Source organism: Myiozetetes cayanensis, unplaced genomic scaffold, assembly GCF_022539395.1.
Source record: "Myiozetetes cayanensis isolate MyiCay16 unplaced genomic scaffold, myiCay2020 scf4, whole genome shotgun sequence".
NCBI classification, from domain to species: Eukaryota; Metazoa; Chordata; class Aves; order Passeriformes; family Tyrannidae; genus Myiozetetes; species Myiozetetes cayanensis.
Window position 1 is genome coordinate 61,839,503 of NW_026087631.1, and position 22,523 is coordinate 61,862,025.

A 22,523-nucleotide genomic window follows, 5' to 3' on the forward strand; every position below is an offset into this window, starting at 1 on the left:
TGAAGTTGGAAAATTTACATCATACAACAAAGTATGGTTATGAGAATGACGAAATATCCTTTTTTATTTCTTATCTGCATCCAAGGTGTAAGAGTAGCAAGAAATAGGATGCAAGTTGTATCAAAGTTCTCAAACAATGACAGTGACAGAGTACAACCATTCTTTGACCAGAGGTTGTGCCTATCAACAAAACATTCAAGACATTAGGTAGGAAAAAAAAAATTCAACGTAGCAGAAGGCCTAGTTACTTTATTAGAAACAGTGCAGGCAGATGTGTGTCAGAGTTCAATTTATCCTAATATTTCAGTCATGGCTGAAAATGCTGTTGCACAAAGCACTGGAGAAAAAAAAACCCTACCCTTGATTATTCTCAAATTGCAAGTGTAGCCAGATGCTTGCCGAAACAAAGACAGTCTCCAGAACAGCCATGTTAAGTAGCTTTATTAAACAAGTTCAATGTGACACTACTTTTATAATTCCATCTATTTTACAGAGTGGAACTGGATCTCCTAACAAGTTTATTTAGCATAGGCAGAAACCACATCCCTATTCTTCAATATAAATTGTCGGCTTTAAAAACTGGTCCCAGCTGGTAACCTTCTGTTAGCACTACTTTGCGACCAAGAGAAACCTTCAGCCCTTGATAAGGGCAGCTTTAGCAAACTCAGCAATACAACTTAGATGATCCTGTTCTTGTTCCAGATCTATTCCTTTAGAAATAAAACTTAATTTGGTGTAGTCCTTTCTCTCCCCACAGCCCTCCAGGAGGTTTATGCAATCATTCTACAGCAGTACACCTACTCCAAGATTACTGAAAGCTAGGAAGCAGTCTCCAAGATAAATAAGCTCATGCAAGTTTCATGAAAACCTGTGATTATGTTGACAAGAATAATACAGTGCTTCCACCAAAGACTGCAGCGTGAGCTTCAGCTGTTTTGTTTGATCTGTCAAATGCCAAACAGCTACCTGCACTACCTGCTTAAGCAATTTGGACGAGCCCCAGCAGACACTGTCTCATGCCTGGCAGGCACATGGGGGACGTGGGAGAGAATTGCCTCTACACACATGCCAGAGAAAGAGCAGAAAAGGACGACACTGAGGCCAGAATGTGAGAACCACAGGTACTGTGATGAAGTAGAGGAGTACAAAACAACCATGCAAGGAGGCCAGGCTTCGCTAGTTCTGCTTTTCATAAAGGACCTTGGGAAATGTATGAAATATAAGACTGATTCTGCCCAATCTCAAAAAACATTGCAAATGCTCTTATGTTTTCTAAAAGGGTCACTTAACTTTCTTACAACTTTTGCAGGCTATGTAGTCATATTTACAACATAAACCAGGTAGACTTTTTTGCTAAAAAAGGAGGTTTAAGTTGAGGGATTGAGTAGGAAGGTAAGGGAGATCACAAATAGAATGTATTTGGTACTTTCAACATCAAGACAGCAACTCCACCCTATTGCCTTGCATAAAAAAAAAAAAAAAAAAAAAAAATCCACTGATTAACTCCCTTAAAACACTCTCTGTTGAGCCACTGAGGAGACAGAACCACATGAACACTACACTGCTTTCCATGGCTGGAAATAATATCCTCTCCCTGTCATTCTCATCAGCTGAAATTACGTTCTCCCTAGAAACTGCATTGCATGGCAGGACTGGCAAGCTTACATACTAAAAGACAGTTAAGCATTAAGTAAGAGAACACAAATTAATGTCAAATGCTGATTTTCCCCACCACTAGGCTTTCTTGTAACAAAGACTAAGAACATTGTAATTAACTTTGCTCATGAAATGCTATGTTCTAAAGTTGCGCCTAATTAGATGCAATATAATTCTTGCCAGAAACAGATAATGTGTGTCTTTCATCAACTTGGGTGATTGGAATTTATTAATGTTTGGCAAATCCGCCTAGCACAGATTATGTTTACCTGCTGCTCCACAAACAAGCACGGTGTCTCTTTTAGGTAAAATCATCTGCATTTGGTACTTTACAGGAGAGAAACGTGGCTTTCATTTTAGAATGAAACTTTATAAGAGAAGAACCCCTCAGACTGCGCGGACAAGAAGAGGAGATAAAAATAACAGCACTAAGCAGAGCAAGATCCTGGCCCAGCACAAGCTTTCTGCGGTACAGACAGACACACAATAAGCTTGCAGGGAACAGCAAAGGGATATTGGAAGAGGGAAGGAGGCACGGTTTAGCAATGATGCTTTTCATTATAGCAGCAACAACAACTAAGATCTATTGGTAAGCACAACGCCTCGAGGGCAGCGTGAAAAAGCCACATGAAAACATGCCAAGAAGATCCTCAAAGCTGCAGTAGGACAATAGAGGTCCAGGCTGATGGACTCCCAAATTAGTGTCTTCTGAAGTTAGTTTAGCTTGAAACACTTTTGAACTCCACCCACTATCAGATGAAGAGAAAACAAGGAACAGAACATGGATGATAATGATTCATGTCAGTGCAAGCTCCTATTTTTCTATTTCAAAGAAAGCTCAGACTTCATGTCAGTAGACACATTTTCTTTTCCTTCAGTTTGTTTGCTTTGCTTCCAACCAAGAACTTTTCTCCACAGCTCAGAAGTGGCAGGCCATCTCAAATGTCCTAAACCCTTTTCCCACAAAGGGAGACTGATGTGACCTTCCCACCTCTGCAGGGGGGGAAAGCAGTGTTGAAGATCCAGCAGAGGTCTAAAGCTGACTTTGCCAGAGCAGTCCTGAAGGAGAAAACAAAATAGTAGGCTGTCTCCTTTGTTACTGTCTTCTCCTATCAAAACAATCCAGGAACAAAATCAAACAACTGACCAGAAATGAAGGGGAAGGGAGGGGTGTAACACCAGCAGTTCTATAATTTTGAGTCTTCCCAAAGCTGCAACAAATCACACATTTGATAAGGATTAATAGCATGGAAAACCAATTACATCTAGAGTTAAGAGTGCCAGAAAGACTGAAGAAAACTCTAATTTCATTATTAGGTCCTACCCCCGTGTCTGAAGAGTTATAGTATTCAACAAGCCAGGTTGATGTCATGTAGCAGGCACTCAGTTGTAATTGTAGATTCTTAGCGTACTACATGCCTTCAACACAACCACTCACTGTTAATTATTGTTATAGGTGATGGATTTCATAACCAGAGCTCCCAGTCCTCTTTAATAATTACTGTTGTGCAAATATTTCTGGCTTCTGTAAACACTGTTAACTAGAGATCACCTACGCTAGGTGGTCAGCAAAGCTGCTGAATTCTGGAAAGCCAAATCACTGTGTTCAGAAGCTACAGAAGAAGTTACAACCGCATCTTCTGAGTGAGACAGGAGCCACACATTCGTAAGTTTTAACTCCTGTATGTGTACTGACACTACTGGTCAGCTTATCTAGTTTTGTCATACTTTAGACATCCTGGGTTGATATCCAAGTTTGAAACAGCACAGGATAATGTCTAGTGTGATTATTTAAGGATATTTTAAGATAAGCAGTAGGTTACTTTTGGAACTTGTGCTTATGTGTATGTGTTTGAAATGAGTCATGAAGAGACAAGACTATAAAAAATTCACATCACCCACACTCTGTGAAGGAATTTAGTACATTTCTGGTTTAGCCTTGCATGTTCAGTGTGGCAGCACTCTGGTAAACATTGCTAATATTTGCAAGATTTGCCCTACTAACCAGTCAATGGGTACAACCACCAAATACACCCCTAGAATCAGACAGACCAGGTATGAAAAAATTTATGAGCTTTTAGGTTAGAAGCTTGGTGTTAGGAGAGCATTCATGACATCTGTTCAAAGCCTCAGAAAGAGGTGACTTACCATAGCAAGTAACCTTCCCCACAGAGGAAGGGACTTACCTATGAATAGCAGGAAGCCCAAGAATCATGCTGTGTACAGATCACTGCCATCTCCAGAAAACAAGCTATTTCCCCTGCAGCTCTTTCAAAAATCTACTTCCAAATTTTCTTTTCTACAAGATGTTCCTTAGTGTTACTTATGGATATTCTAGTGACAAGCAAAGCCACCAAAGAGATATAAATGGTCTAAAACATTTCAGGGAGTGTATGGTACAGAAAGATTTAAATCTGAGCTTGAGTTTTGGGTTTCGGTTTCTTTTTTCTTTAATTATTTCGTTTTGATAGTTTCCAAGAGCATAGATTTGGCAACGCATAAGGTTTTTTCACTTTTCTGGACTTAGGTTTTTTTGAAAGCAACCTTTTTTTTTTTTTTTGTCTTCAAGTCTATCTAGAAACACATAAATTAGAATTAATGAAATAAAGTCAATAAATGGGGAAGGTAATGCATAAATTCCTGCAAAACAGTGCTAATGATTGGAAATTGTGGTGAATATTCTTCTCACATTAAACTACCATCATTTCTAGTGTTAATAAGGTAGCATACCACTTCTAACAGATGAGAAATGCATATAGCAAGATCTGTTTCACTACACTTGGTCTGTATACAGTTGTATTTAAAATCCAGACAGTTTTCTTCCTTAAATTGCAGGCAAAGGAACTCAGATGATGTAACTTAAGAACACACAATGCTTATAGCAGCCGAAGCATGCAATGTGAAATAAAGCTGGTTAAAAAGAAGACAAGGGAATTGGTTAGGGAATAGGGGCTTCTTGGCATTCCTTTAAACCATTTCCTGTTCACCCTTGTGCAGTGTAATATAACCCTAAGAAAATACATCTGACCTCACTCTTTTCAGCTGCATTAAAAAGGTTTTAAAAGCAATTTAAGTATCCAATTACATATTCATAAACAACAACAAAAAAAGAGGTTATACATATCATTGCCTTTGTTTTCCACTAAGACAAGTTGGAGGCTTTTTTGTTATTTTTTCTTAATTTAATGAGAACTTTGATTTTCCCTGGGAGACGAGGTCAACAGACTAGGGCACTTCCTGTCTGCAGCAATGTCGTGTGCTTATGCAGACATGAGTCTTCTGACAAACAACTGATTTATTTCAAAGAGGGGGTCATTACAATGGCATATAGCAAGATCACATTCTTTCCTACTTGTTTTGCTTAATCACTGGATTATTCAAACATACTTGAAAAGAAGATGCATTTCAGCTGTGTGTGAAAAGTGACAATTCATCCAAAATCCCCCACACACACTGAAAAGAGGAGGAGGAGACATTCTAGGTCAGAGCATGGTCAAGCATTGAGAAAAACTGGGAGTAATCCTACAACTGAAACACTTAAATGCAAAAGATGTGGTCCTACAAAGTTCTGAGCACCTTGTCACCACAAACACAGGTGTCAATTTTTCAGAAAAGATCATTAAAGGAGACTATTATCAGGGCCATTAATGGATCCATATGTAAAATCACCCCTTTGAATCTTACTGATGGAAGTATCCACGCAACCCTCATGCAGTCTTATTGCACACATTTGGGACAAACTCCAGTGCCCTGCAAAGGTCAGATTTCCAGCAGTGTGTGACAGCAGCACCTCCACAAACTATCCATCAATTTTAAACAGAGGGAAACTCAAGAGATGAAAGTTACAACAACAGCCAGCAGACACACCAAGGTCAGAACAGTCTGACAAGTTTCAAGCTATGAAAGAAGTTAGTCTGGGCACGGTAGAAGCTGCTTGTCTCTAAGACAATTTACACAGTCCTCATATTTCCACAGTATTTGAGCACTGCAGAATTACTTTCCTAACCATAACAACGACCTCATTTAAATATTTTTAAACACCTCTTCCTTACTTTTAATGTGTGTAAGTGGGCTAACAAGCCCCTGCACAAGGCTACAGAAAATTGCATTGAAAAATGAGGGACTGAGCCCTTCTTCCAATCTTCCAACCTTTCCTTCCTTTACTGCATTACTTTGGCAGTTATCATACTGTTCAACTAGGAGCTTAAGCCAATTCCAGTGGCAAGATTTACGGTACCTGCTCCCCTCCCTCTAAATCAGATTGTACTAAATTTATTTTCAGCCACCTTCAGTGCATGTATCATGTACAAGCTACTTGAAAATGCTTAATTTGTTTTTCTGATGTCAAAGAATGTAATTTTCTAACTGTGTTTGCTGTATGTACAGAGCCAAAACAATCCTACATTTATAAAACTGAAGATACTAAACAATCCTACATCTATAAAACTGAAGATACTAAGCACTACAGAAGTAATTTACAGACCAGTGTGGTGGTGGTGGTGGTGGGGGCTCAAACAACAAAAAAAACTATTAGAGTTAAAACCAGAAATATAAATTTAAGAAAATTAAATTTCTGCCCCAACCACAGTTATTAAACCCATGGGAGTTACCCGGGAGACAGGAGGGGAGAATAAGCGCAAGAATTGCTGCTGCCAAAGAGCAGGAAGAAATCTGTCATTAAGTAGTATTTAGGTATAATTTCTACATAGAAGACTTTTACCCTCTTAGCTTATAGACAGACACAACCAGAGCCACCACTGCAGCAAAGAGGCAACTTAGCATTTCAAGAATAAATTATAAAGTGACTTGACCTCCATCTAAAAGTATCATGACACATTGGGACTGGGAGGGACGGGAAGCAGACTGTAAATCTAAATTCCAGGCGTGGAAACTCACTTGCATGGATTGGGAAAAATACACCATGGTATAACAATTACATTCTTATGTTACCAGAAGAAAAAATGCCAAGCACATTTCACCTACAAGTTAATTTACTACACTTGCCTTCCTGGTGTCTCAAGAACACTCACTTAATGTTCTTCCATTTTGTATCCAAAACTCTCATATTGGACCTGTTGTCTTCCCTTCAACACTGCACAGCTAAATGAAGAAGATACTATATATTTTACAAGGTGAAACAGCAGCCATAGTTGCTTACTTGCCCCAAACTGTGCAAGATACAGTGAATGAGAAGAGTTTGAACACAAGCTTCTATGGCCAGAGGAGGGTCACATCTTCCTCCAGCTAACCTGAATTAAAAGAAGAAGATAATAAAGATATTCTAGTCTTTATCACATAATGTGTAATGACTGACCAAGCATCCACATTTAAAAATGTGAAAAATAGAATATATTATTCCAAAATCCTAGGCAATATAACATAAACCAATGGTCAGCCTTCAGCAGAAGAAACTTACCCGTAGCCATTTTCCCCCGCACACCCTTCATGTTTGTTCCGTCCCATTCACTATATCAGAGTTTAGCAAGCAATATACATTGATATGAATTACTTTTTCTCTCAAATGATCTTCTCAGAAAAGCAAAAGTACTCACAAACATAAAAACCCAACAGCCTACATCTGACCTCATGCATCTTACCATCATCTGAGTGAACGGAGATAGCTGCAGTGCACCACCACAGGAAATTTTCAGGAATTTTTAGCTGTGACATTAATCTGTGCTAATGTTCCTCACAAACACATGGATAGCACAACCTTCCTCTCAGGAGCACAACATGCTAAATAACCAGCACAGCAATCCAGCTGAAGCGAGACCTGGCTTGCACACAAGGAACCTACACTAAGAACAACAAAACCAAAACACACTGAGCAACTCTGAGTTTACAAGCAAACAACATATGCATTAAGAAGTGGTATTCACTACTGGATAAAAAAGCTGCTGCCCAACATGAAGCCTAGGGCAGCTTCTTATTGTACAGTGCTTCACACGCAGAGCCCTGTTTGCAACACCTATTCCCCAAGAGAGCTGAAGGGACACACAACTGCTGCCTGTTGTACTTATGCTCTGACAAAGGACAGGAGGCAGTTGTGAGGCAAATCCAGCAAAATTAGACAGCAACAGGCTGCTTGTACCAAGTGGGACAGGAATGCAACTGGGTGGTCAAAAAGAAATCCAGAAAAATCCCCCCTTATGTATGGCATTACTGTGCCAGAAATACACTCCAAGACAGCTTGAATTTGCAACATAAGGCATAAGCACACAATAAACTGTTCAGGTTCCCTTAGTCACAACTAAAGGAATTAAAGAAAAGCGTCCTGCTTCTTCCCCTTATAAGCACATAGAAATAATGTGGTCAACACATGGCCTCCCTCAACATCCTTCTCTCTAGATTGGAGACATGGATTTGATAGACTGCTGGACAAGGAATTGGCTGGTTGGCTGCCATCCAGAAGGTAGTTGTCAACAGCTCAATGTCCAGATGGAGATCAGTGATGAGGAGTCCCTCAGAGGTCTGTATTGGAATCAGTACTGCTTCATGTCTTCATCTGGGACACAGCGAGAGCAAGTGCACCCTCAGTGAGTTTGCAGATGACACCAAGCTGAGTGGCGCGTTTGACACACCTGAAGGACAGGATGCCGTCCAGAGGGACCTGGACAAGCTCAAAGAGTGGGCTTATGGGAACATCATGAGGTTCAACAAGACCAGGTTCAAGATTCTTCACATGGGCCAGGGTATCAGTACAGGCTGGGGGATGAGGGATTGAGAGCAGGGTTGTGGAGGACTTGGGGGTACCAGTGGATGGAAAGTTGGGCATGATCTGGCCATGTGCACTCACAGCCCAGAAAGCCAAACATGTCTGCATCAAAAGTAGGTTGGGTAGCAGGTAAAGGAGGGGATTCTGCCCCTCAGCTCTGCTCTGGTGAGACTCCACCTGGAGCATCCAGCTCTGGGGTCCTCAGCATAGGAAAGACACAGACCCATTGAAAATCAAAGGGCTGGAGCACCTCTCCTCTGAGGACAAGCTGAGAGAGTTGGGGTTGCTCAGACTGGAGAAGAGAAGGCTTCAGGAGATCTTGCTGCAGCCTTTTGATACTTAAAGGGTGCTTGTAAAGAAAGATGGAGAGGGACTTTTTAGCAGGGCCTGTTCCAGTAGGGCAAGAGGTAATGGTTTGAAACTAAAAGAGGGTAGATTGAAACTAGATGTAAAGGAAGAAATGTTTTACAGTGAGGGTGGTAAAACACTGGAGCAGTTTGCTCAGAGAGGCTGTAGATTGCCTCATCCTTGGAAACGTCCAAGGTCAGGTTGGACCAGGCTTGGACCTACCTGATCTAATTGAGGATGTCCCTAGTCACAGCAGGGGGTTGGACTAGATGACCTTTAGAGGTCCTTTCCAACCCAAAGCATTCCATGATTGTGACCTAAGGCCTTTAAGAATCACTCTACAAGGCAAGTACACATTTACAGATAAAACAGTTTCTACACCTGTATTCACAAAGCACTGCCTCCAACCAAATCCCCTCATAAACCACTAGAAGGATTGCATAGAGATTCATAGTTTCAAATCTGATTTTGTTACTACACAATGTCTTTAGCCAGAAGCAACAGAGGCAAAACAACTCAAGACACAAATCTGAGAGTGCACTATGGCTCTTCTTAATGACTAATAGAGTGCTTGTGCATGATGTCGCTCCCTCTGTTTCAAAATGCAGCAATCTGTCTGCAGCTGGGGTGTGCAGCAAAACTGCTCACAAACAATACATCAACTAACACTCTGTACCTTCTTGCTGTTGCTTCTTCCTGGAAGATTCCAGAGTTTATCCACATCTCAAGTACTGTCTTTGACTTAAACTTCCTATACACCTATGGATTATACATCTGAAATACATCTGAAATACAGAAGGGCAAGGTCAATGAGGGGCTGCCATTAATCCTACTGAAGAGAATCACTTCATATCATAAGCAATGACCTGCCAAACAAATAAACAAACAAACAAACAAAAGCAGGGGGAATACAAAAAACTCGAACTACTTTACACATCATAAAGAAGCCACTGTTGGATAAGCCACCAATCTGAGCATTCTCATTAGCCATGTGTATTTCTATGCTAGATTCAGGGGAAACCCATGCCTCACAGGAACCCCACCATACGCATCCATGGAGCCAGAATTTTGGGTTTCACTCTTGATTCAGTGCTCAGCCAAACAGACTGAACTCTTTTCTTCTGACTTCAAAGGGCACTGTTTCAGGCTCTGGATAAGCAGACAGGTTTCCCAAGTTTACAAGATTCCTAAGAGGTTTCCACCACACACAGCAAAGAAACAAAGATGAAAGAAACAAGGTATGCACCCAAGAACCAAGCCACACAGGTATGTCAGACACATACATATGCACTGGTAACCACATCATTTGCAAAGTTATTAAAACACCTTTGCTTCTATCATCGTGATCAAGTCAGTGCATATGTTGTGGACAACTAGCTGTGTATTTCATCTGAGATATACACATGCAGCATAGCTGGGTAATGAGACTCCTCAGACAGCTGTAGAGGAGTAAATTTAGCTTGAGTTTCAGATTGTGCTTTGCTAGTCACCTCTCAAAATCCGAACAGTATAAAGTAGCACTAGTGCTAGGTGAAACAAGAATGGCACTTAAAAATTTTTCTACCTCAAAATACTTCAAGATAAAGTATGGACTTCACATAACAACCTAAATACAGGAAGAGATAATACCTGTGGTACCAATAAATGTGGACACAAGATGTGAGTCTAAGAAATTAAGATATCTCAAAGCTGTAGTTAAAAGACATTCAACCATGATGGCTTTTGCCTGCACAATATTAACAGTATTTTTAAAAGCTTAAGGTTGCAGTTATATCTAGATTGTTTAGGTCTAGAAGTAGAAAAAATAACTAATTAAATAGCTTTTCACACATCAAAATAACAACACAAGCCCACACTCGCCATTTCCTGGGAAGAATAGCCAGTGACATCCTGACTGTCCCCTACGCTTAAGCTTCACATTCAGAACATGCATGAGACATATTCAGAACACCTCAATGAGACACAAGTGTGACAATGTGCAAGGAAGCAAAAATGGGCTTGACGTGTCCCTAATGCTGGGCATTGGCCTGGACTACACACAGTCAGAACAGTTTCTTGAAGAACAGGACTAGAAAATATTGCTGGAGTAAGGCAAATAATACATCACTTTCAGCCTGATTAACTCCTTAGCTTTTGTTGTCTGCTTATATCATTCTTAGACTCCCATAACATAAATATAGGATGAAAAGGCTCAAATCTCTGCTAAAAAAAAAAAGGTATGGGTGTTATATTACTTAGGTCATATTAAAGGAGATATTCACAGCAAACTGTCTTTACTAACAACAAAAAAACATGACAACAACCTTCAAATACAAGGACTGGACCATTCCTTAAATCCTCTCCTTTACATGACTTTTAACTGACAACTTCAACAGCTGGACAAATCAGATTAGGCATGATTAGTGCCAAAAAGGAACAGAGGATATAGTGTACCATAGTAAGAACACAAAGACTGCTCACTTATAATTTTAAAATTTATTTTACTTTACATTAAAATCTTACTAAATATAAACAAACAAATGAAAAAAATTACAATTGCTTTTTTTCAACTATTCCAAACTCAGGCCTTTGAACTTTTTAAAGGGACACAAAAGAAATGTCTCTACACAACAAAGATTCCTTTCTTGTTACCAATATATTTAAAAACACTATTTTTTTCCAGTTTGCATATGCCAGTTTGCCTTTCTTCTTCCTAGTCCCTCCCATTACATAATCCTGTTTAAGGAAATAACCATTTGTTTATTCAAAGTAAGCTAACTCCAACCCAGGTTTGCCTACTGTAATTCCAAACAGCACAGCACAGTTCTCATTTACCAATTCCCTTTCCTTTCTGCCTCAACCATTGGAGATGCTGCAGGTTGTTTATAGAATATCTGCCTCAAATATCAGCCTTAGGCTTTGTACTTTCCCATCCAGAGACAGACGATCAGTAGGCAACCCGCAGGAGCCCAGTTGCTTCTTCTCACAGAACAGTTACCAAAATAGTAACTCTGACCCTACAACTTCAACTGTCCCTCCTTTCTCTCCCCTTTCAGACTGTTTTCCTTCCCTTCTGTTTTCCCATACCCTTATCTGTCAGTCTTGGCTTGCTTTCTCAATTGCATTTTCTTTCCATTAAAAGAGATGCTAAATAACTTATGGGCTGACATTGCCCACCCCTCGCAGAGCGTTCAGGCACACCAGCATTACAGTTCACCTGAATAAGGTAATTTTAGAAGTGCTTTGGGGACATTCCTATTGTCAATAATAAAGAAAATACATTACTTGATGGTAGGAGATTCACGATGGACTGACCAGAACAGGCAGCAGGTCTTGCTCAAATGCACTCAGAAGTTGTTTAATTTCTTTCCTGCACAAAGCACTTAAGCTTTGCCTAAGAGAACAAGGTGACTAGAGAAAAGCCTTATGCTGTCCAGGACTGGAGGCATGAAGCCACATAGCTCAGGAGCAGAAAATGGGGTGGAAGGTAGAACCCTTGACTCCTGAGAGAGAGGGAGAATCAGGAGCCACATCCCTTGTTTCAAGAGGAAGAGAAGGTTAAATTTTCCATTCCCAAGATGAGGTGGTTGAGGAAAATCTACAAACTCCAAAGATCAAGTCTTCCCCTACACGCTGAATACTGGAATCAAAGATAACTCCTGAACACAATAAACTGAGTGGAAGTGACAATCATGATGATGGTGTGTCAGGTTGACTTAATCCAACACCCAATAAAAGCAGGACACTAAAAAGCAAGTTTCAACAGTTAATTTTCTATGTAATTGTGTATCATGGTCAGACAACATTGTCATTTAATTTTTTTTTTTGCCACAGTGAACTTTGTGAGTTTCTTGTCACAATTACCCTGAAAGAAATTAGTACATGCACACAGAGTGGATACTGCAATTTTCATTCCCATGCTCCTTTATTGGTTAATTGTAGTTTCCAGTGGATAAAACAATTTAGGAGCTGTTTAAAGGAGATCCTGAGTTATTACTTTTCAAGTTGCCCCACCCAAGTTTTGTTCTCCCACACATTCAGCCAGAGCACATGAGAACACAAGAGATTTCAATACAATGTATCCCAACAATCTTTCCATTCCAGACCCTCACATCGCCTTTTATACCTTAAAACTGTTAAATGGAAGCCAACTACTTAGAACATTTGGCATTAAAAAGAGGTACCAAGCCTTAATTAGCACAGTGTCTAGATTAAGACTGAGATTTTACACTGCAACATACCTACCTGTCTCATCATTCCTAGCTTTATACAACAATAACTACATCAAAGGCCATAAAGAAGAAATTTTCATTAGAACTGCAAATTTCTCAACCCCCGCATGATAGCACAACAAGTAAGTATTTCCAGAAATACCAGAAGTTAGAGCTGGCAATTAGCATTGGGAAATCCCAGCCTATCTTGGCTCTGCTTCTGACAATAGTTACCTTTTCTGCAGAACTGCACAATCAACCTTCTATTTTAAAAGACACTCCACTATTTTAATTATTTAGTATTGGAGATATTTGAAAACAAACCCCAATTCTAATCATCTTCTTGTCCAGTCAACAAGCTAGCAATTAGAAGAACATTGGTCTACTGACAAATTGCAATATGTGTTTTTCAGATGTTTTCCAGGACTCCACAAAATGGTTCTAAAACTTTTCAGATTTTGCTTACAAATATATGAGAGTGAAAACAATCCAAATCACCACAGCCCTCACATAATATGCCTTTTCTAGAGTAACAAAGAACAGTTAAAATCTAACCTACCTAAATAGATCACTTACGTTCCTACATCATCTTAGTATCATAGAGCTAGATATTTAAATTTGTGTAGGTGCCTGAAAATGTTGATGAGCATCTTGTCATATTTAAGAAGTAGGCAAAACATGTTTAGGCAAGCTTAATCTTTGCACATTTGAAAATCCACTCTGCCATCATCTATCTGTTTAAGATTTTAGATGTTTTTGAAGGCAGGCCACAAACTGACTAGTCACTACAGAACACACTCCAATCTCAAATATTATTAAGAGGTCTAATAAGACATCAGTAGCTCTTTTTTTGTTTTAATTGGATTATTTCAAAATCTGCTTTTCCAAGCAGAAACAGTGAAGAACTTATGTCTTACTGGGTAGAGGAATTAATTCTCCATTATGTGAATAAACTATGGACAGTCCATAAACAATTTCAGCTTTGAAGTGATAGCTCCTGGTATTACTATACCAACTTTTTCAAGTGTTACGTGTAATAGTCTATTGCAACAATCAAAGTGGTCATCATTTTAGGTGATCAGCTTTCAGAAGTATATTAGGTGGCAGGTTTTGAGTATGACAATGAGAAACAAGAGATGGGGAGAGTGGAGAAAATACAACTTTTCAGGCAGAAGAGACTTGTTGCTTTGTGAAGACATGAGCGCAATTTCTGGTGTCTACACATTCTTCAAGTCTGCACATCCGCTGCTTAGCTTCCAGTCCACTGCTTTGCTCCCACCGAGGCATCCTCTTCACAGATTCCTAGTCTACAAGCATCCTCCTGTGACTACACATCACTTTGACAATAGTCATTTGTGACAGAGCGATAAATCTCATTCCTTCTCTCCAAATACACATGTTCACATGGCAACAGTCACCCCCAGGAAAGATTTCACAGCCATTAAGTGTGTCAAGGACAAAAGATTCTCCAGTTAATGGAGCTGGCTTCACACATAGTAAATCAGTTAAGATACAGGGATAGAGCAAAAGCATGAAGTGAAGAGTCACTCTTCCATTTAAGAGTGATACTCTCACCTCTCAGCTGTGGACTATATCAATTTTGCTAAATATCTGAATTAGAAGCCTTATTCCCTTGTGTGTTCCTGCAATCCCTTTGCTGGCATGTCCACCATCATGCTTTTTAGGATAATAATCTCAGGGTGCCAGTGCTAAGCCAAGCAACAACTGCAGAAAGGTTACCCCTACTTTCACCATTCCTCTCAGGGCTGACCCTATAGTAAGATACAGCAGGGAGTTATCCATCTGATACTCACTCCACAAAGTAATTTTCCCTCACTTTTTGTCCTGAACTGGCTCACTACTAAGTTAAATACCCTCAAAATGAGAAGAGTAGATATGAAAAAAAAGGAAGCAGGAGAGTCTTTTTCACAAGCTGCAAGACTGGTATCACTATGCACCAAAGCAATGCCTTGACACCAAGACATATGCTTCAGTATCAGCAGTTACGCTCACTTTGAATTCAGCCACTCCAGAGAAGCCTAGAGAGCTTTAATACATCAGTATTATTACATTACATTATCAGAAATTTCCTTTGTGGTCTTCATTCAGTCTCACTGCTGGAGAAGTGTTTGTGTAATTCCTGTTTCTCACACACACCTTGAAGACTCCTCCCACTCCTTATTTTTTTATGCTAGCAATAACAGAGAAGGGTACTGTTCCTTATTCCAAGACACCTTCAATTCTAAAAAATTATACAATAAAGATTTCTTCTAGAAAGGAATAAGAAAAATAGTCCATCCATCGCTGCTGACTTTACCCTTACCTCCAGTCCAAGAGCAGTTACCATATCTTATAAATTGAGACACAAATACAACTAATTTCAATTTAAAAGACCTCCTCTTTCTCCTCAAAAATTATAGCTAAGAGCAGCTTCTAGAAAGTGAAAAGAAGGATAATTTCCCTTGCTTATCTTGCACAAAATATAGAACAGCTCCTGTTGGTTGTTTTGAATTATGCCCTTAAGGTTTGGCTTCAAAACAGAGGAAACCAGTCTGTCACGGATTTAGACTGTTGTGCTCTTGGAGTAGCATATCTAAATTTTAGGTATCTGAAAAATCCTTTGTGGCCAACTTTGTCTCCAGTCAGTAGACAGCAGCAGTGTCAAAACAGCAATTACTTTCAGACGCTGCTTGATTTTGGGGAGAGGCGCACACACATTACCAAAGATAGATAAGTAAGGAATATATTACTGAACCAGTGCGATTTATAACAGTGACTGGACTAGCCACAGCAAGATTTGGTTTCATCATGCATGTCACTTAGCCTTTGCACTAGAGAAGCTGCCCAGCCAACTAGCATAAAAGTGTGAATGAAGTCATCCTAACACACGGGCACACCTCACCTCCAACTGTGATCATATATTAGCCAACGGACTGCTCCCATTACTCAAGCAGATGCCTATTAAAAGTTTACTGGTGTAGGTGAACTCAAAATAGCAATTGCTGCTACTCATTACAACAGGAGCAACAATGTCTGACCACAAAACTACAGCAGTTTTGAACTGAAAGGCATGTTCAGTTAGATAAGACACCAGAGATTTGTGATATTATTTTCATTTGTTGTGAAGTGGTATAGGACACTGTGCCACTGCCTGATTCAGTCTGGTGACTAGCAAAAGTCAAACACTGCTTAAGTAGTTAAAAGTGTTTCGCCCTGCATCCAAAACTGGAATACTTCTAGAATACTCTAGATGTTCTAGAAAACGAAGGGTGGTTGATATATTTAGCTTGTTTATAGAGGTGGTCTTTTAAGAAATAGCTCTTTCTAAACTAAAGTAGTAGAGCATCCACCAGTGCAGCTGCTAGGAAGCCAATTCAGCAGCTGCACCAAATGCTAACCTGTAGCTTCAAAGACGTTCTAAACAGTAACCAGCACATCTGCAGGGTACACTGCAAAACTGACTACCTTCTTCACTGCTACTGATGTGCATTACAGGCTCGCTAAAGACACTCCACTCTGATGGCATGCCATGAGACCATCTTTACATCAAAGCATACACTGAATGCACTGTGTAATTTTATTCCTAATCATCAAAACTTCTTAAGAAGCTCTATTTTCAAACCTAAGCATCTTTATCCTACATGGCTGCTAAAGCACCCCATGCAAATCTGGCCATGACAAGCAATACATCACTTCTTTCAAAGCAGAACAAAAATTTAGGACGAAGAATGAAATGTTACATTCTTCACAGATCATGGAGTTTTGTTACAAGTTCCACACAATATCTGAAAAGTCAATTAAATATAAAGTCACCTATTTCACTGACTGTTTACTGGCAGCACAAAAACCTGGAATGAGTAGGTGTAGAAACAGAAGGACAAGAGCAGGACTGGATACGGCAGTTCCACTGCTCCAAGGGAAGTATGCTTACTATACAAGTAGAAGCTTGGGTCTCCACTGATGCTGCTATTACTACTAGCAAGAGGCAACACGATATGCAGCCTAATGTCTCTCTTAATGCCATTTGGAAGATGCTCCTGGGGACCTCCATATTTATGTCTGCTTTCCTCACCGCTCCAGCCTCCTATCCACCCTTCCTATCACACTAGAGCTAATAAACCACAGTTGCCCTAATTGCTGAGTGGGTTCCTGTATTCTTGCTGACAAAGAAACCCTGCCACAGACTTAGACGTTTCGTTAAGTGCTCAAACACCACACTGATAAGAGCGGTATTATGCTTAGATAGAAATATGATTGGGTAGTAAAGTCCTTACTAGGCTTAATCCTAAACCTGGAACAAAGTTTCAGTCTGGGCACCAGCACAACATAACTGAAGTTCTGCAGCCCCTACATACATGTGTATGATTCAGTTATGGGGACCAGGGTAGTGAAATACTGTTAATTAACATAACAGAGAAGGACCCTACAAACAGAAACAGCCTACTCCATACTGTACTCAGGTGTTGCCTTTGAGCTTGGAAAAAGATTTTATTCTCTGTAATTCATTAACCTACTAGCTTATCAAGGTGGGAGTGAAGAACTTACTTCCAGCATGGAAACCAGCAGTCAAACTGAGCAGAAATACTTACGTCACTCTTCCTGAACTTTGCTTTTAAGCTCTTCATGCTGTTCACATTCAACCTTCCAAACCTTTGAGGAGCTTTTTATCCTTCTTCAATATCTAAACAAAAAAGAAAGAAAAATAAGATTCCAACTTGATACCATTCAGTTCACTGCCAGCCAAGTCTGAATTGCATTTGCATGCCTATATCATCCTTTGAGGATTTAGCCCTCAAGCTCTAAAAAAGATTAACAGCTAGCTAAGGAAACGTTCTGTTTTCTCCAGACTTAAAAGCAAGCCTAAGTCTGACCACTGAAGAACAGAACAAACCTTTACCAAAAGCTCAAGTATGTATCACATTATACAAGCTACGTCTCTACATAATTAGATCACCAACATGTTCATACATGAGCAGATTTCTCTGCCCACTGCCTATTTTAACCTTATCATCAGGGCACTCATTTGTAAAGTGGCAAAAGCGTAAATAAGCATGAAGAGTCACTCATTAAAACTTCACTATCCTATCACCATGGGTCTGCACTGGGTAACAGAAGTACCACCACTATTTTATGCACAAGCCTAACCACTAACCAAATTCAAAATTAGACTTAAACCATGCATGACACATGCAAGGATAGCTCTACACAACATAGAGATAGAATCATCTGAGCAAGAGAGAGGCTACTCCCGGAAGAATTGTTTTAGATTATTCCTCATAAGAAACTGTGCCTGTATTCTTAGAGTCAAAGCTGCTTATAACTTGGTAGTGCACTATCAGAGTCATGCTCCCCCTTCCTCCCTTTCATGCAAAGAAAACCAGCAGTTGAACAAACATATAAAACTAATATAACAGACGAGCTGCAAACTCTCACAGAGGAATTGGGAGCAAAGTTTCCTACAGAAAGCTCCAATTACACCACATATTGCCAATCCAGGACAAACCTAACAGTGAACAGCATGTTAAAGAGGCATGGCAATGTGCTTTTTCCTACTGCACAGCAGAAAAACTTAATGAGGGAGCAACATACATCTGGATTGGCAAATGCACCTATATAAAAATGTTCCACATTTCCAGTTTTACAGTATGCTTACTGAAAAGAGTTAGTCACTTTCATCTGCAAGTTTTACTGCTATACAAATTCTTTCTGAAGGAACAGTTTAAAGTAAAGGATGTTCAGCTGTATAAACTTCCTCCCTCCACCCTAGAAGGAAAGTAGAAAAAGTTTTACAAGTCTCGTCAGATAAATAAATAACTGAAATGAGGACTGGAGCATAATTTCAAATAGGTCATGCAGGGTCACTATGTTTCACATCACTCTTCAGAAAAAGTAGATTACAGTTGGATAAGCAAAGTGAACTAAATTGTTTCATGAAAGTGCATCTCATCATTATAAGGTAAGCTGCTAAGTAATCATCATCACTCTACTATGAGTTTTAAAAATCACACTACGCAGTATACTGTTAGTAGAATATATATGAATGCTTCCACAAAATCCAAAGCTAAGTACCGGTCAGGAATAGCAATTAGTACTAAGTAAACATGTGATTTAGCTCAATCCCATATTTATCTGATAACCAGTTAGGACAAACTCAAGTACCTTTCTTCAAAAAAAACCCAAACAAACAAAAAATCCCATACACTATATACACACAAACACATTTCCCGCAGGCCACACCCCTCCAATAGGTAACAATAGGTAATGTGGATGGGGTAATTCTGCAAGTTGTTAAATATCATTACATCTAATTAAATTACTCTAAGTCTAATTATGCAGTCATTTTGAAGTCATGTCAGATTCCTGACTGACTCCAAGCAAATGAACAAGGGTTTCATCCAAAGTTCTTGCATTTAATCAAAGGAGAATGGGCTTATGGCATTTTGTTTAATTCTTTAGCATGCGAAATGAAAAAAGGAAAACAGATTTTGCAACTTTTCACTCCCTGACTTAAGTGACAATTTCTTAGCTCTTTCCTGGGCTGTGATGTATTTTTAAAATAGTAACAAAAAAAAAAAATTAAAACAATCAAGAAGAAGGAAATATTTCGGGTTGCTCTGAGAGAAGCATACTGCTTTATTTCTGCTACACCTACACAAACTTTGGAGGAAGTGTTTAAATTGCACAACAGCTGTCACAACCTGCACTGGAAAGGAGCCTGAACCTCAGCAAGAGACTAATAATCTCCTAAATCATCCTGTAGTAACACTAAGGATGACGAGAACTGCAAAGAGTAGAAATGCCAGGGTACAGACAAGACAAATACCATTACTTATCTGGCTTTCTTTACATACCACATGAAAAAAAACAAACAAACAAACAAAAAAACCAAACAAAAAAACCAACCAAAAAGGGAGAGAGAATGTAGGACAAAACCCCAAGCTTTTTTTAAAACTTGTGTGAAAAACAAAAAAACCCGACAATTTAAAGGAACTTTAAACATGATATAATATCCCATGAAATCCAAAATTTAACAGGACTTTTTATTTTAAGTCTTAAATACATTTAACTAAAAAAAGTGAACTGTTTAGTTAGACCAGTTAATAAAATATAAAGAAATCCTGTGCATGGGTAATTGAAAACAAGAAATCTTTCCTCACATACAGAATGCCAAAGAATTGTCTGCTATAGGCTGTCTTTCCCCTTCCTACCCCCTCACCATTTTTGGCTCCTGTGGATGAAAGATTTGTTATTGCTCCCAAGGAAGACAAAGTACTCAACTACAAGGCTAGGAGAGAGATGACAACTCCTTGTAGGTATACACACAGAACAGCTGCAAAGCTGGGCTCTCTTCTCTGAGGAACCTGTAGTAGAGTCTAACTAACAAGATTTGCAAGCATTCCAACTATTTTACTCCTTCTGAGGAAGGAAGAAGCGTTTCTATCAGAAGACAACTTGTTTTTCCCACAGGATACTTCACCACTTGCCTAACTGCATTTTATACATTGAATGTGAAACTCAAATCCTCAGCATAATTAAAAAAGCATGCACAAGCACACAAAACCAGCATTCCCAAGCTTAGTGTGTCTCACATCTCTACTTATTCCACAAGAGAAAGTAAACACAAATATTAATATTACAGTTTAAGCATCATAATCCTTCAACTGTAGAGACAGAAATGCGTTGAGAGGGTTGCCTTTTCTTGGCACTGTTTAAAGGAGGAAGTCACCTCTCACAGGGTGTAATTATTGGAATTTATGGAAAAGGAGGTCAGCATCCTGATTCAGCAGAGCTTTATGACAACTGCTTATTTGCCAGAGGGGGGATAAAAGGAAGCGCCATTAATACTCTTGATAGGAAGTGACTACTAGAAATTCACTAGGGAGCATGAAGACACTTCAAGACAGTATTTCTGCAATGAATCACAGGTATTAACAAGAAGCATTCTCTACTAATAGTGGCATTTCTGTGCTTTCTGAACAAATGCAGTAATAAATACTGAGCGCTGTCGTTTTATAGCTGCAGCAAGTTAGCAGCAGATAAGTGCTTAACTCCAGGGATACTCAACAGCTAATGCCGATCATGTGCTTTTAACTGTTAGATCCAAAATTAAATATCTAGTCCTCCATCTCATCTTCCTTTAGCTTAATGCTAAGAAATGGCCTTGAAGCCACAAAAAACATCTTTAGGTTGGTGGTAAACCTATCTAGTTCAAACAAGAGACATTGAAGTGGTGGTAATCTTTGGCCTCAATAATTTCACTGCAACTGTGTTTTAATACACAATGCAATCTTTAGGTTTAAATGTAGGAAACAGATTAGGATAATCTTCCCCACTGATTTATAGCGAGATCTGTGGAAACCACAGTAAACAACAATACTGATATTTTTTCCCTTCCATGAAATTGCATTAAAATCAGAGTAAGGCCTATCAAACAATGTTACAATTAACTCCTTGAACAGCCAAAGATCCAGTGATGCAACAGTGAAAAGCCATAGTTTCACTAAGTAAAACTACAAGTTTACAGTAAAACAGTATATAAATCTTACTAATGAAAGTCGCCCTTTACTGATTGATAAGTGCTGAATTCAATTAACTTAGGTGTCAAAAATCCTGCATCTCTTTCAGAACACCCTGAGAAGCCTCCACCTCAAACAAAGCAGTTCCACAGCAAACCACAAGTCATGTTTTCAACTAATTTCCCCTTCCCCTCCCAAAAATACTTCAAAAAACATTTTTAACCCTGAGAGGTTACAGAAAATATTTACAGACTCCATGCAAGATCTGGTAACATACATGGGGGGAAGGGGGAAATGAAAAAAGGATCTGGAATGCGAAAGAGTCCTATTGACACTAGACACTTAAAACCTCCTTTGTGCAAATACACCTACTCAGGGGGGAAAATAAGGGGCCCCAGAAGCATCTTCCCCCAAAGAACAACATCATCATTATTCTCTGGATGGTCACTTTGTAAATCACAAGCCTTGCTCCGACCCAGAAACACAAGCCTAGCAGCAACCTGCACAGCAGCACAGCCAGAGACATAAAACCAGTGCATCCCTTCTGCTGCTCACCTTCACTACCCAACTCCGCAAATGCTTCATGTGCCTGAGCTCCCCTGACCTACCAGTCAATGCCATGCTCCAAACTAAGCTCTTCCTTAGCACTTCCAAAGCCACAGTACTGGCTGGAGGCATTAACCACTGCCCTGCCTCTTCGATTGTTTCCACATAAAGGCAACAATCCCATTTGTCCCCAAAAAATATCCACCTAACACTTCACCTCTGACTACCTTCTTATTTCCATCCAACTGAGCATATTCTTCCATTTCTCAGGCCAAATCAGAGAAGCATGTATGATGTGACCAAAAGCAACAAGAACATTTCCCCATTCTTTATCAGCACAGCTCGGTTTTTCCATCTTGAGTAACCCACCCTACCATAGGAAAAGTCAAATAGAACAGAATTTTTTAAACTGAATGTCACCTATAAAGACAAATAATTCTTGGCTTGGTTAATCCACTATTACTTACTAATGAAAACACACTGAAAAATGCACTGAGAAGCCCAAGCACTACACAAGAGTGGGAGTGATTTATATACAGTTAATCCCACTCT

The 22,523-nt window shown here is 39.4% G+C and overlaps 1 protein-coding gene across 2 annotated transcripts in view; it reads right to left on the minus strand.

The window, feature by feature from the left end:
- The window catches only part of RAI14 (retinoic acid induced 14), an 87,833-nt gene that overhangs the window by 59,553 nt on the left and 5,757 nt on the right, over positions 1-22,523 (minus strand). For both annotated transcript variants that reach the window (XM_050329231.1, XM_050329232.1), the window contains exon 2: positions 17,499-17,590. In XM_050329231.1, the coding sequence (XP_050185188.1) occupies positions 17,499-17,534 (36 nt within the window). In that variant the 5' untranslated portion in view covers positions 17,535-17,590. The remainder of the gene's footprint in view (positions 1-17,498; positions 17,591-22,523) is intronic.